The 16054-nt window shown below is 52.7% G+C and overlaps 1 protein-coding gene across 1 annotated transcript in view; it reads right to left on the reverse strand.

Moving 5' to 3' along the window:
- Positions 1–13175, reverse strand: part of ABTB2 (ankyrin repeat and BTB domain containing 2) — a 136836-nt gene extending 123661 nt beyond the window's left edge. Inside the window, exon 1 of the mRNA XM_070427769.1 lies at positions 11886–13175. Within this exon, the coding sequence (XP_070283870.1) occupies positions 11886–12768 (883 nt within the window). The 5' untranslated portion in view covers positions 12769–13175. The remainder of the gene's footprint in view (positions 1–11885) is intronic.
- Positions 13176–16054: the final 2879 nt, after the last annotated feature.

Here is a 16054-nt window from a genome sequence, read left to right on the forward strand (position 1 = left end):
GACGGCCCCAGGCCCCGTGCCTTCTCCCAGCACCCACGGAGGCTCTCCTGGCTAAGTTTCTGACCTACACTTGACCTCCAGGCATCCGAAGCCGCCTGAAAGAGGCGTCTCACCTTCTTAGAACTGAAGGACACACACACCAAGTCCCAGGGGTCCACGGAACAACTGGACCCAATTAAACAGACCCCAGGCTAATGACAGGAAACCACAGATTTGATGACCTCCATTAGAGGCTGCTGGCTGCCTGTGAAGAAGCTAAAAAGCAATATTTCGAGTCTCCGAAGGCCATCAACCAAAGAAGTAGAAGGCTGAAAATTAAATCTCTCCTGCCCCAGGCCCTACCCTGCCCTGCCGGACCCTGCCTACCCTGGGTAGGCCCAAGGAGGGCAGTGTTTCAATTCATCATATGATTAAGCGCGTTCAAGGCACCCTTTCCTCCCAGACAAGGAGACCCGGAGGCCGACCTCCTTCTTGACCTCTCTCTGTAGTAAGTTTGGGACAAGCAACCAACTTCGCACTCAGGCCTCTGGCTCCATCCTGTATCTTCCTCACGTGGCTGTTCCCCTTTCAGTCAACGGCCATTCGTTCTTTTAGCTGCTGAGACCATGACACGTGGTGTCCTACGAATCCCTCTCTCATCCCTTCCACGTCCAAGCGGTTGACACCCTGGTCCAAGCCTCGCTGCTCTCTCACCTGGATGATTGCAAAGCCTCCTGAGTGGTCACCATGCTGCCACTCAGTGCTACAGCCCACTTCCAACACAGCAGAGAGGGTGAGCTTGCTACAGTGCCAATCAGATCAGGCCACTTCTGTGCTGAAGGCTCTTCGGTGGCTCCCAGCAGAACTCAGGATTAAAGCCAAGGGGAACCGCATGATGGTCAATGAGGCCCCACCTGGCGAGTCACCCCTCCATTCCGTCTCCAACCCCATCTCCTACTACACTCCCCGCACCCCCGCGCTCTCCCCACCCGCCACCTTGGCGTCCCTGAACCCACGAGGCCTGGCTGGCCTCACTGTGAGGCCTCCAGCATGCCTTACCTTTCCTCATTACCCATCGGCCTCACCTCCTCGCCTTCACGTCTCTTTCATTCACTGTTCTATCACCAAGACCTGGAAGAGTGCCCGGTGCACAGCCAGTCCTCAGTAAGGATTTGCTGAATGGGCAAGCAGATGTACCCCACACTAAACTCGGGGCCTCCCCCCTGTTCATCTGCAGAACCTCCCGCTGTCACCACCACCCGCCTCCTCTGAGATCCACGTGGTGGGAAACACAGTGGCCTTTCCTGGGATGCTTCACAGGCACCCACCGGACAGGCGGGGCCACGGGGAGGCCTCTTCAGAGGCAGCTCCCCCCACTCCGAGGGGCCCTCACACCTGCTACCGAGTTGGGTCCCCGCACAGCTCTGGCCGGCCCACCCGTCCTGGGAGGGCTGTATCCAGAACAGCTGCGAGCCGCTTCCTTCCAATCGGCGTCCCCCGCGCAGCCTGACTCACTCAGGGGCCGAGATGCGTTTAAAGCAGCAGCACCAGGCCCCTGGTTTGCACAGAAACCACTGTGTGGGGCCGTATGTCCTGTCTTCTCCAGGCCACTTTCTGAATTCTCAACAGGGGGACCCGGAGGGTGGGTGCTCCGTGGGGAAGAGGGATGAGGAGCCACCCCCTTTACCGAGCCTGCCATGGGGACTCCCCCGGCCTCGCTCTAACTTGGTGACTGCGAAGTGACGAGGGCTCGGGGCCCATCCACCTCGAGCTCCATGTCTCAGGCTTCAGACGCCCTGGCAGCCTGTCACCCTCACTCACTCCCGCTTCCCTCCCCTTTGAAGAAGTGGCCCTGCCAACTGCAACAAGCAGCATTTAAAAATATCCCGCTGGGCCCCACAGCCCTGCCTTCTAAATGCCTCACAATGCCTGTCTCTGTCCCACACGGTATGAAGAAGGGTGTAGCATACTTAATTTTTTTTTTTTTTGAGCTGCTCCCCTGCTATAAATACCCGAGTCTGGGGAGGCGGGCTTCAAACACCGGCGGTATGAAGTCACCTCGGAGCCAATCTCACCACAGCGCGGGCCTGCAGGGCCTGGGCGCAGCTGTCGAGCCCCGAAGTGTTAGGTCGGCCAAAAGTAGACAGAACTCATCCTTCTGACGAAGGGCGGGGAGGGGGGGCTCTAAGCACAATAATCACAGTTAATCCCAATATAAAAAGGATGGTGTTTAGTCCTCCGACCCAGCCAGATCTTCGGAGAACGGGTCCAGCTCCATCTGGGGTGTTTCTTTCCCAAGGATACTAATTACAGGGCTCGGCTTCGGGGAAATGATTTCACAGTGTCCATGTGGGGTCTAGAAACACTATCAGAGACAGAAGGGCCCGTGGAGAATCTGGTCCAACCTCTTCACACCACAGAGGGAGGAGCAGAGAGCCAAGGAGATGCAGTTATGCACTCCGGGTCATGGAGGGGCCAAGCTCCGATCCAGAACTTTTGGATCCAAATTCTTCGCTCTCTGAACCGACTGTCCCAGACGCTTGTGCACACCCACTCGGTGTGGGGGGATGAGCCTCGGCTTGTGTGTATTAACAACGCTCCTAACAGCAAATACTGATTCTCATATTTTAAGAGATAGAGACTTAAGTTGTTTTTTTGTGTTTGTTTTTTTTTAATTTTCCACAAAAGGCTGGCCTCAGTTTTAGGGATGATTTTCATGCACTGAAAGGCCCATTTAGACTCTTCGTGGTCCAATTTAAATTCCCCCACCCCTAACCTTGTATCTGTGGTATTTTCAAGTTCAGCTTTCCTGGTTCATTTTTCCATCGTGGGCCTGACCCCGCCCCCCCAACCTCGGCTCACTTTGAGAAAGCAAACAATGGGCCCCAAATTGTGAACCACAAACGACTACAGATGTATTTTTGCGAAATGTTCAAGATGTCCCTTTTTCAAGTGACAAGAAAAATCCTTTCTAACAGTAGGGTCAGGAAAAGGACTAACACCCTAGGTTCTGAGCTAAGCCACTGTCGATCTCTCACATTTTATTCTTGTCGGTGGAATTCTGCTGGATTCCGAGAAGTCCAATCCAGGCGGCTCGTGCTACAAGGTGGGTCCACAACAGCGAACATTTAGCGCGACTGAGATCCTTATTATCAATGCCCTGGAAGCACCTTCGCCGAGAATTAGAAAGTGACTAATCCTCTGAGAACTGAGCTGCTATTTTCCAAAACTCAAAACTGGAACCTGAATGTATCAATGTATCTGGGGCCCTCTTGCTGCATCTGCGTTATGTCCCTTCCCACCTCCATGTTCGAGAATCCTGGCTTTGGCCAAAGTCCATCCAATGGCCTCATTTAATGAGTTTGTCAGCCCCGAGCTTCGTCCCGTCCTGGGGTTGCATTGGCCTGAAATGCTACGTTCGGGGCCATGGAAGAAATGCCAACTCAGAAGCCAAAGTCAGCAGACGCAGCAGAGCTCCTCAAAGCCTCGCTCTCCATGCCCTCCCCACCCAAGCCTGCTCGGGGAAGGCCTTCTGTCGTTTACTGGCGTTGCTAGGACAGCGGGCTGGGGGCATTTTTGAGGTCAAGCTTTCAATCAAGCAAGGGGTGATGGGAGGTCTGGGACTGTGGTTAAGATGAGCTGGGGAGCAGACACACTACATTTCTGAATTATAAAAATAAGTTTTGGAAAACTCTCTTCCTGCACTCTGGCAGGCTCCGCAACATCTGGATAAAAGATGTGGGAAAGTTTTCCTTCTGACCGTCTTATCTGCCCTGCTCCTCTGCCTTGTTCGGCCTGAGCCTCCCAGCCCAATGGGGTAACTTGCTGTTTTCCAAAACACACACTTTGGCTCCAGGTCTTTGCTCACCCTGCTTCCCTCTTTCTGGAAGCCTCTCTGTTTTCTGCGCCACCTCCCTTCCCTGTCACAGCTCCCCCGGCCCCAATCCCACTGCTCACGTGCCACCTCCTCCCCAAAGCGGCCCTGACTCCCTCCCAGCCACCCGCCCCGGGCTCCTGCCTCTCTTCTGAGCTCTCCAGGCACCGAAAGCTTTCAGGTGCCCATCGATGGGACGGACCTTCTATCTACCATACAGAGGGGCTTGGGAAGATGAGATGAAATAGCTGATGAAAAGCCGCCACGACGGGCAGTGGCACACAGGAAGGGCAGGTTGTCGGCACTGCCCCTGGCATCTGAATGCAGGGACCACACGCTTCCTCATCAAGGACCCACGTATGTGCTATGCTTTCCCTACTAGACTCTCAACTCCGATGGGCAGGATCTGTGCTGGTCCTCCCCCCGACGGTCTCCAAGGCCTTGCACGTCGCCGGTGCTCAGCAAGTGGTTGATTAATGTGGCCAGCGTGGCATTTCCCAGGCTCACGTGGGCTGTGTTTCTTAAGCTTCTCCTCCCAGTTCGGCATGCAGCTCCAAATATACCGCCAAAGTTGCAAAACCATTTAGGCCTTTTTTTAAAACAAGCAAGACGACCACAGAGTGTGTTTACATGACGGGCCAGCAAAACACAAGACACCTGCCGTCCTGTGGCTCCGGACTTGGCAGCTGCAACAAGCGGGGTCCGATATCCACCACTGCTCCCTGGGGCCTGGGGCTTCGGGTGTGCACTGTCGCTATCATCCTGGTGGGGAGGGCAGAGGCTCGGAGGGAGGGGCCTGATATCAGGGCCCACTGCCAGCTGCTTCCTTGTGGGAGCAACCGAGCCATAAAGGAGCACGGTGCTGTTTCCAGAGTCCATCACTTCCTCCTATTAGTCACCAAGGAAAGCCTTGTGACGAATACTCGTCACCCTGGGATTCGGGTCACGATCTTTCCCTGCACTGGAGACTCCCACTTTGGCAAGAGCAAACACGACCGGTGCATCCTACACAAGTTTGCAAAAATATAGCAATATTCGAATTAATATTTTATGGGGCAGGCACAGTGCAAGGCCCCTTACAGAGACTCATTAAATCCTCGCAACCATCCTATGAGTTGGGTATGCTTTCTAGTCCTACTATAGAGCAGTGTTTTTCAACTAGGGGCGATTTTGCCCCCCAGGATACATGTGACAATGTCTGGAGACATTTTTTTTATATATATTTTATTGATTTTTTACAGAGGAAGGGAGAGGGATAGAGAGTTAGAAACATCAATGAGAGAGAAACATCGATCAGCTGCCAACTGCACACTCCCCACTGGCGATGTGCCCACAACCAAGGTACATGCCCTTGACCGGAATCGAACCTGAGACCCGAGTCCACAGGCCGATGCTCTATCCACTGAGCCAAACCCGTTAGGGCTGGAGACATTTTTGATGGTCAGCACAGGCAGAAGAGGGAGGGGGATGCCCCTGGTATCTGTGGGGAGGGGCTGGGATGCTGCTGAGCACCCAACCATGCACAGGACAGGCCCACGGCAAAACAACAACCACCGATCCAGTCCAAAATGTCTGCAGTGACCAAGCTGAGAAATCCCGCTACAGAGGAAGAAACTCCAGCACAGATGTTAAACCACCTGCCCAGGGCCACACAGCTCAGGGGTGAGGGAGCCAGGAATTACACTCTTACTGTGAGCTCTGAACTCTAAACTGGCAGCAGCTCTAAGCACAACCGTCCTGACCCCTCGTCGAAAAATGGAGTGACTTGCACTTTGGGACCTAACACAGACTTCAAAGCCGAAGCATTTCAGCTGGTCCCTCTCTCCCCATGCTGCTAGCACTGAGGTTTCACCAGTGGCCTGACACTGTAGCGGACTCTGAGCACATTAAAGTCCCCTTCATAAAGGCTTCTCTGCCAACTCCAGAGCCAGAGTTCCCGAGAACAGGGCTGTGTCCACCTTCCCGGAGCTGGCGCCCCTCGGGGAGAAGATGATCACAGTGGAGTCTGCAGTCTCTCCATTCACTGAGCTTATTGATCACCCAGCAGCCGACACTCCCAAGGCCCTCCCTGGGCAGCAGAGCTCCATGCCCCCTCAGGAGCAACAGTAATGGCTCCTCAAAATCAATGCCACCTACAGGGCGCACTCTGGGATGGCCGGCAAGCAACACTGAAACAGTCGCACAGCATCCTTTGGAGAGAGGCCCATGCCTGGTCTTCACTGTGGTTGTGAAGATTCACTGGGCTACTGGACTTAAAGGGCCCGGACACAGCCAGCCATTGACAAGATCTATAATAAATCCTGCTATTGCTATGAGTTTGACCCTCACCACCATTGGAAGAGGGTCAAATGCTGTCCTGCTCTTCACCACCTTTGTTTTCATGATTCTTCACACACACACACAAAAACAACAACAAAAACCAACACAGGCCTGGGCTTGAGCAATGTGGGGCTTGGCTCTGGCCTGGCCATGACCGAGCTGTGAATTCTGGGCTCCCGGAGACCCTTCTGTGAGAGGCCATTCCACTCACTGGATCTTTGTGGGGACCCAGCGAGAGCAGAGATGGTAAACAGCCCGAGGTGTTGCACAAAGACCGGACCTGTTATTATAGCTGTACAAGTGTGGAAACGGAAGCCAAAGCATCCGCCCACTGTCCAAGCCTTATGAGGTAGATGCTGATGGGGAGGTGGGATAAGAACCAACCCGGGGATTAGCAGCAAAGTGGCTGTGGCTTGTTTCAGACCCTTGGGTGTTGTTGATGCACCCGGCATGTCCCGGCAGTGAGTGCCTTGGTTCTATTCTCAGATTGGAGGCAGGTGGGGTGGAACACAGGCACGCCTCTCATGAGCAATAGGCAGCAGCAGAATTGCCCTCTGGGGCAGCTCTGCAGGCAAGGAGGGCTTGGAATTGCTATTCTCAGGGGAACTGACTGCTTCTGATTTTCAACTCAACCCTCCTGTGGATTTGTCATTTGCCTATTAGACTTCTACTATGAAACCCCCTCTTTGGGCATCTCACACTGAAGGAACCCCCCACCCCCTCACCATTTACATTTACTCATCACAGCTGGCCTGGGGTACCCTGCTAGAAATTAGGGTATCAAAAGGCTGAATGATGTCTCTGTGGTTTGGGTACCCCACCCCTAACTCTATTCATCAAGAATGTGACATTCCCTGCCAGGGTGGAAAACCGGGAAGGCTCTTCCAAGGGGGAGAGGGCTTTCAAATTAAATTTCTGGAATTAAACCACATTTTGTATGGGATGCGCCATCAACTGCCTAACATTTACAGAGGATCCACTCTGCCCAACAGTGTGAGGCACAGGGAGACACGACGCCCGTGCGCTCAGTCTGATGAGAGAGACAGACACAGCAGGAAATGTTCCAGAATCCGCTCAGGGTGCTGTGGAGATGCCAGGAAAGGTGGCTCTTCCCGGCGGGGGTGGAGTCAGGGCACGCTCCCTAGAGGAAACAGAACTCCACCTGTTCCTCTAACTACATAAGGCTGAGTTGCATTTCTCAGACATTCAAGGAGGGCGAGGGAGGGGAGGGGAGTTAAGTTTTTATTTCCAAAGCTTGCTCTGTTTCAGTTTTACCCTCCTTCCCCCCACCCTTGGCTTCAATAAAATAGTCCGAGATGGGAAGCTGCCCTCCTCCCTCAGACTACCCAGGTGTGGAAACTGATTAAACAGCAACTAGCAGCTCCATTAACCCTTGGTCCTTCTGTTGATGATCTCAGCGGCATCCGTCCCATAATTGCCTCGCTAACTGGGTCCTACCACTAGGAGAGTTTTCATCCCTGCTAGAGATGCAGCCCTTTTATGTCTGGGCTGCAACCATTTGTTAGGATTTGCCTCAGCTGATAACTGAATAGTTCAGGAACGTTCTCAGTCACGATTTTTTGCCTAGAGGTACTGAGATAACAGTAGTTTTGATATATCGCCTATTGCTAATGAAACTTCAGAGAGGCCTTCCTTGGATGGCATTAAATTAGTCCCAGTCACATTATCCTACTTAGTAGGACCTACTACCTTTGCCTTTTCGCTTTCTTTTCTTTTCTTAAGTAACACTGATAAAAGAGCATATCCCTATTTATTTTTTGTCTTCTCCACTAGTTTGTACGTTTCATGAGAGGAGGACCACTTAATCCACAGCACTTTTAACAGTGGAGGGCACAGGGCCAGGGCTCCATAAATGCTTGTTGAGTGAACTGTTGTTATTCATGGAGCGTTTACTATGTGCTATGGTCTTTAAACCTCTGATCTCACCTAATCCTCATGCAAACCTTGAGTTAGGTGCTGTCATTATCTCCCATTTTACAGATAACAAAATTGAGGCTTAGAGTGGTTAAGACATTTGCCCCAGGTCACCCAGATAAGTGGCAGAGATGAGCTTCGAACCCTCACTGTGATTCCAAAATCTGCACTCTTTGCCTCGCTGACAGAGCGCCCCTCATGCACATCCTGGCTACTGTTTTGGAGTAAGGCTGTTCTCACCAAAATCCTATCATTTAACCCGGAGCTTCAGAATTGAAGAGAACTTTCTCAAATGCCCTGTAAACTCATAAAAGCTTAGTAAGAAACAATGGCCCAGAAGGAACCCAGAAGTGAGGCCCAGCATCAAACTCGAATACAGGGATGAGAGAGAGAGAGAGAATGAGAGGAGTTTCTGTACTCTGCCAACTCCATCTTCATAAAGACTGCTCTATTAAAGTGGACTCTCCACCTCCCATAAGGAAGCCACAAAGATATCATCACTTAATGACACTGCCCTGGGAACACGGACATCGATACCAAGTGAGCAAGTGACATATAATCCCCTGCTGCGCTATGAGATCATGTTGTATAAACACTACAGAACTTTTATTGCCCATCTTGGGCTGAGCAAAACCATATTTGCCCAGCACTCTGAGTAATGGACAGGCATAGATGGAGCAGGGCCCTTAAATTCCTGGCTGGAACACATTAAAAGTTTAAGAGCCCTATATAGGTGAGCCAGAGGCATGTGCCCATGCTATAGAATTAGCAGGCACAACAGCAATAAATACATAATTTAAAGGGAAGACCAGTAGGACTAGAACAGTGGTTTCTCAACCTTGGCTGCACATTAGAATCACCTGGGAATCTTTTTAAAATCCTGGTTTCTGGGCCTCATCCTCCGGAAATTCTGTTTCTTTGTTACTAATGTTGTGGCCCCACCCCATAACAAAGAAACAGAATTTCCGGAGGATGAGGCCCAGAAATCAGGATTTTAAAAAGATTCCCAGGTGATTCTAATGTGCAGCCAAGGTTGAGAACCACTGGACTAGAAGATGAACCAGCACTCTCCTTCCCATGTGTAGCCATTTCCCACTTAGTCTTCAGCTGTGGGGAACTTTGCCGCAAGCCTTGGGCTTATTTTCGTGTAACAAAGGTTTGGATCGCTCCATTTCTTTCCTCAGCAGTTGATGCTCCCCCTCTGAAGTCAGCTTTCAGGCATAAGTAATTCATTGCTCCGCAACGAAACATTCATTTCACTTGGTCTATAGAGACTCAGTAAATCAGCCTAGTTATTGTTGACGGAGGCCACCTCCAGGTTTTCATGTATAAAGAATGAGCATTCATGTTACTAAGTGGAAGTGAATCGTCACCCCGCTTGCAAGGGAGTTCCCTGGGGACCAGGGAGTGCACAGAGGGAGATGCTTGCTCGGATCATCCAGGGAGCTGTGCTGTCTGTCTCAGAGTCTGCTGTCTTGACTAGCATCACTTAAGAAGGATTGCTTGGGGTGGGGGAGAGCGGTAGGGAGGAGGTCAAATCATAGGGTCACAATCCCATGTCAAGAAACTCCCAAGGAGCGATGACACTAGATAAGAAACGGCCCTTTCGTGGAAGACACCCATGTTTCAGCCATTTCTGGTCACCCCGCATTTTCAGGGGACCCTAGAGAGGCAACTGCCTTTACTCGCCACAATTTGTCCTTAGAAACGCTGAGAAGTTCCCGAGCTGCAGGGCACCAGCTGGTGGGTGAAGGGCATGTGTTTGTTGGGCACCTATCAGTCCACCTTTGTTCTAGTTTGGCTTATGGGGTTAGGGCAGCCGTGGGCAAACTACGGCCCGTTTGAAATGAATAAAACTACAAAAAAAAAAAGACCGTACCCTTTTATGTAATGATGTTTACTTTGAATTTATATTAGTTCACACAAACACTCCATCCATGCCTTTGTTCCGGCCCTCCGGTCCAGTTTAAGAACCCATTGTGGCCCTCGAGTCAAAAAGTTTGCCCACCCCTGGGTTAGGGCCTCGGTCTCCTCTCCAAGGAGTCTTTACTTCTTTGACTGTAGCCTGGGCCTCCCCTCAGCCAAAAGTTCAGAACTCTGTGCCCTGGGCTATGACAACGGATGGAAATCCCCCTGCCCTCCACACTTCCTCTCCGGGAGTTGTTCCCCGTGTTGATGCCACAACCCTGGAGGGCAGAGCACAATTTATCAGCTGTGATATCATCAACTGAGATTCTGGACTGACCTCAACTCTGACCTAAGAGGAGGAAAATTAAAAGGCAAACGCTCTGCCACCCCAGGCATCTCCTTTGGCCGTGCCAGAATTAAAAACAAAACCAATGAAAGCCCAAGTCAGCCATGCTAACACATGCAGACTGTCCTACAACGAGGCCTAAGAAGTCGACTGCTCTCCTTGGAATTGGGACTAATAAAAACAAAGCTGCTTCCTTTTCTCCAGTGGCTAAAAGCCTGCTTGGGTTCATGTTCTAGCTCTGTCACTGAACATCTGAGTAATCTTGGGCAAATTACTTCACTGCTGGGTTCCTTAGTTTCCCCATCTGTAGAATGGGGATAATACTATAGGTACCCACCTAAGACGGTTGCTAGGATTACCCGAGTTAACATATAAAGTGCTAAGGATAGAAACAGAAACATTAAGTGCTAATTTTAAATTTTAGCTATTATGCTCATGCTAAACCATGTTTAAATGTAACTCCCTGTATGCCTTTTCCAGTACCCACTGGACCTCTTCCACTGAATGCTCATTTGCCACTGAAAGCTGCCCCCCCAAATGGCCTTCCAATCAGATTGCTAGGATGACTAGCCATAGTACCATTCTAAATAATTTATGGGTTGCTGACTCCTGAAACAGGAGTCTGGTAGGCAGTTTGCTGTGGAGCGTGTCACACCCCTAACCTTGTCAGGGAGAAGGTCAAGTGCTTCCCTTCCACCCTTTGCAGGAAGCCATGTCATCATCCTTCGGAGAAATTCAACTACCCAGTGGTTTCTTCCCCAGTCCTGACACCCTGCAGTTGCCCATCCCCCACCCCCTTTCCCCATAACGTGGTTTACTGGGTCATCTGGGTTATTGTTCCCGTCAGAAAAGCCCTTAAGATTGTGCATTTCACACAACACAGGGCTTTCATCAATTGCTCACTTGGGTGGTGGCAGCTTGGAAAGTCAGGCCCTGCAAGCCAGGGGATGGTTCCCTTCCTGGAAAGAGGATCCAGGAATGCCTGGGTTCCATCACCCTGGGCGCACACAGGGTTAACCCGCCACACTACGCTGGGCGCATCCTTCAACCCAGCAAAGCCCAGGAAGGCAGCACCGGTCCGGGGCTTCCGGCTCCCTTCCTCCCACCCCACTTAATCCAAGGCTCAGGTCTTCAGAGTTCGGACCCTCTGGCTGCTACGAACAGGCTGGGGAGACCCTGAGGCCAGAACCACAGTGTACCCAGCTGTCGGGAAAGACGCCACCTATAGGTCCCCTCCAGCAAGGCAAAGAGCGTCACTTCAAGAGGGGTTCAGAAATGGCTCGGTCAGGAGGCTCAACTCTCCCAGAAAGTGACACTGACACGCGGCAAAGGGTGGAGATCAACCCTCCAAACGTTGGTCGCCAGAAGCATAATCTCGGGCCAGAGCCCTTTAATGAACTCCTCCATCCACAGATCAAACGCTTTCTCTCAGGTCCTGGCACGCCCACCAGCTTCCTCCTAAAATATTCGCCCCCGGGTCTCTCCCACCCTGCCCTTCGGCGGCGGGGCCATTGGCGCACTTACCGTTGGCGTTCTTGCCGCAGATGAGGTGCTCGTAGGGCTGCAGGACGCCCCAGAGCTCCGCGTCGTTGTTGATGACCATCTCCAGGGCCTCGGCGGACACCTCCCCGCCCCCGGCCCCTCCCCCGTCGGGGCTCTGGCTGGCCAGCACGCGGGCCCGGATCTCCTCCACCAGGTTCTCCATGCACGCCGTGAGCGAGATGGCCGCGTACTCGTGGATGCGCACGGAGATGCGCGTGTCCACCATCCAGCGGAAGAAGCGGCCCACGGAGAAGGTGAGGCCGCAGCGCGCCGACTTGCCCCGGCGCAGCCCGTCGCCCGCGCTCATGCTGTACAGGGACAGCGCCTTGACGGCGGCCACCGCGCAGCTCTCGGCCAGCGCCCAGCTGTGCACCAGGCGCACCGCGCTCTGCACCTCGAAGCGGGTGCACTTGGCGTGCAGGACGCTCAGCCGCTGCGCCTCGCGCGCCACCCGGATGAGCGCCCGGCGGAGGAGCCCGGCCAGGCGCCGCACCGCCTCGGCCGAGAAGAGGGGCAGCCGCCGGCCGCCGGCGCCTTTGCGAAGCACCCGGGCCACGTCCCCCTCGGTCCAGGGAAACTCCTCCAGCTCGGGGAGGCGCGGGCAGCGCGAGAAGAGGTCGGCCACTTCGGGGTCCTCGGGCAGCACCGTGTTCACCGTGTCCCAGCTGTTGTGGCGGCTGTTCATGGAGCCCGAATAGCACCACCAGGCCGCCCCGCGGTGCTGCTGCGCCGAAGAGTTGAGCGCCTGCGAGTTGGACTTGGAGGACGAGAGGCTGAGGGAGCGGCACGAGTCCCCGGCCCCATACCCGGAGTCCAAGGTCAAGTCCTCCAGCGTCTTCAGAGTGGAGCTGTACGTCCCGGCCATGGGGAGCTTGCCGGGGGCGGCCTCGCCGAGCGGGGGAGCGCTCACCACTCCATGCTCCCTTCTCCAAGTGGCAGAAACAAACTCTAGGCTCTCCGGGGCGCCCTCCTTCTCGACGCGGCGGGACTCGGCGGCCGCATCGCCCGCCCGCCCGCCCGGCGGCCGTGGGGAGGTGGGCGAGATACGCCGGGGCCGGGGCCGGGGCCGCACGCGCCCGGCGTCGGGACGCAACACTGTCACAGGAATGGCCCCCTCGCTGCTTCTCAGCACTCCCTCTTGTCCACCTCAACTTCCCGCAAGCGGAGCGTTTGTCCCCGCAGACAAGGAACCCGGAGAGAACAGGGCGGCGGCGGCGGCAGAAGGAGGCGGCTCCCCACGCGACGCGAGTCTGGGACCAGCCGGCGAGGAAGCGCCGGGCAAACTTCTGCGGGGCGAGCGCCGCCTCACAGCTGGGTACCTCGCAGCCGCCGGCATGCAAATAACTCGGGGCGGCCCACCAATCACCGGCCGCTACGGGCAGGGGCTGAGCCAATGATCTCTTGGAGGGGCGGTCACTATGTAGATTTCACTCCGCGGCGGGTGAAAACCCTCGGAGGCGGAGGCGGGGCGGGAGGCCGAGAGTCGGGCGCCGCGGCTGGGCTGGCGGTGGAGGAGGGGGAAGGAGAAAGAGCGAGAGGGCGTGCGGGAGGTGGGATGGGGGGCGGCGGCGGGCGGCGGGGCAGAAGGAGTCCGAACGTTAGTCTCGGGAGCTGACGATTTAAAGAAATATGGAAAGGAAAAGCCACTGTGCGCTGCCCGCCTTCCTGCCGCCCGGGGGTGGCGTTCGCAGCTCTTTTTTCAAGTCCTCTGCAGCCGAACACGGGCGCCAGCGTTTAGGGAGAGGGTCTGGGGTGGGGTTGGGAGACCGGAGAATGGGGGAGGGGGCCCAACCCAGACGCCCTACTTCTCTCCTAGACTTTCTTCCAAGCCCCTCCCGTTTTCTGAGACGAAACTCCAGTTGCGTTTGGAAGGAGGTGGGACGCCCCTGCTCGCTCCGCCTCCCCAAATCCGTCAGGTTCTTTGCATTGCTATCTAGGCTCGGTCCAGAACAGAATTCCTCCTAAACTTGGAACCTGATACATGGACGGGCAGCAGGAGGTCTGCGATCCACCCACCCTCACTTGAAATTACACACGCAGTTTTCCGCGTGTTGCTCCGGGGAGAGGGTCCTAACTGATCAAATTCTCAGGAGTCGGCGCCTTCCCTGCTACATCTGTCTGTACAATAGTGCCTGCTGTCGGGTGCGAATGTCGCGTATGTGTGTGTGTGTGTGGGGGGGGGGTTATTACAGGAGGAATGAGAAGGGAAGACGTGTCCCTAGCACTGACCTGAGTTCGAACACCTGGCTGAATGCACCACCTCTAAATGGTGCGCCCATGGGCGAGCCGTATGTACCCCCAGGACTTGGTTTTCTCGGGGTGGGAGGAGGGTGAGTGCTGACTTCCAAGCAGCGCTGTTGCAAACCTGTCTCAGGGTGTGTGCAGAGACGGCCAGTCAGCGCGCTATTCGTTCTAGCAGATTCACGCCCAGCCGACCCCGTCCTGCTGCTGCCCAGGAACTATTCACATACATGTGCACGAACGTGCATTTGCCCCATCCAGTGGAACCGCAAAAGGAGATTGTGCACGCGTTTCCCCAAGTCAACCTTCGTGCTCCTGAATGGCTCCTTTGTGCAGTTCTGACCTTGGGCCGTGAGTTGGATACGAACTAGAAATGTCTGGTTTGTCTCCTTCTTAAATTAATGGCCCTTTCCCTGTGAAACTACCGCGCCCCCCGCTTATTTTCCTTCTTTTTGGCAGTTCTGGCTTAATTTTTCTTCTGCGAGTCTTTATTTATGCAATATTGCCTCCTAGTGGTTGGAACTGGGAACGGAGTCAAGGATGGAAGTAATAGAAAAGACAAGTTCGCAGGGGCCAAATTAACAGAGGACACAACATGCGACTGTATCTTGTAGAATTGAGATAACAAGTCTAAGTAGGTAACTGGGTTCAACTTGTCAAAAGTGTGAAAACAAATTTGATGCAATTTAAAACTTATTAGGGAAAATATATTAAGGCAAATGTCGCCCTCTAGTGGAAATTTAGAGGAAATAAATTCCCTCATGTTTGGTCTTCCCTGCCCCCTTCCTCTCCCTCACCCCCCCTACCCCCCACGGCTATTTTTTTCTTTTTGTTGTGCTGCCCCTTGAAAGGAGGAAACTTATTAAATGAAAAGGTTATCTGGGAAACACAGCCACATTTCAGAATCCCGTGGATGCTAAACTGCACCACAAGGATTTGTTCAGAAAATTTCAGCTGTGGGAAATGCTACTGGACAAACAACGGAGCTTCATTAATAAATCATAAGGAAAAAAGACATGATAGTAAAAGACATATCAACCAATCACAACATGGGGAATTTATTTGGAATTTTATTTTAATTTTAAAAAAACCAATAAACATTTGACCTCATGAAACAATTGGAAATAGAGGCACACTGCCTAGTTTTTCACTATTACAAAATCATTGTTCCCTTTTTGATGTGTTAATGGTAGTGAGGTTATATTTATTCAGTGTTCCTATCTTTGAGAGACACATCCTGAAATGTATTTTGTAATTTCCTCCATTGAAAAAGAAGGGGGAAAATATGAAAAAGTCTGGTAAGGGGCTGGAAGGTTATAAAAGATGAGTAAGACTGTAATATCTTGTCTTTCACATATTCCCCAAAGTAGTCTATAGTCTACTCCACAACTGGAGGTACAAAGTAAACCCCGAGTGTGTGTGTGTGTGTGTGTGTGTGTGTGTGTGTGTCGTGTAATGGAGGAGAAAAAAAGGAAAAGAGACACAGTGGTAGTGAACAAGATACACTGAGTCATCTTAGAAATGAACCAACGGATTGATTTCACTTAATCTTTTGGGAAGTTGGCAAGTAGGTGAAGTAATAAAACTTTGGATCAAGAAAAAAAGAACATGGCTTCTTATACATATGTGTGTGTGTGTGATTAAAGTAATCTTCTATTAATGTGTTTAATCTTAAGAATGCAAATTATATTAAAAGAAAAGGCAGAGTCACCCTAATTCAGGCCTTGCCCAAACATAATCTTTGGAGAAAAACAACTGTCACGTAGCTGAAAAAAGTTAAAAAGGACATGATGAAACCATAGCAAATATTGGGAGAATTCCCAGAGGAGTGAGCAATGAAAAAAACAGATCTGGGATTGCCCATGCAAAAATTATATAAGGGCACATGCTTGGAATAACATTTAGAAATG

The sequence above is a fragment of the Myotis yumanensis genome, unplaced genomic scaffold (assembly GCF_028538775.1).
Source record: "Myotis yumanensis isolate MYYU_CA2020_CCGP unplaced genomic scaffold, mMyoYum1.0.hap1 SCAF_10, whole genome shotgun sequence".
Classification (NCBI taxonomy): domain Eukaryota; kingdom Metazoa; phylum Chordata; class Mammalia; order Chiroptera; family Vespertilionidae; genus Myotis; species Myotis yumanensis.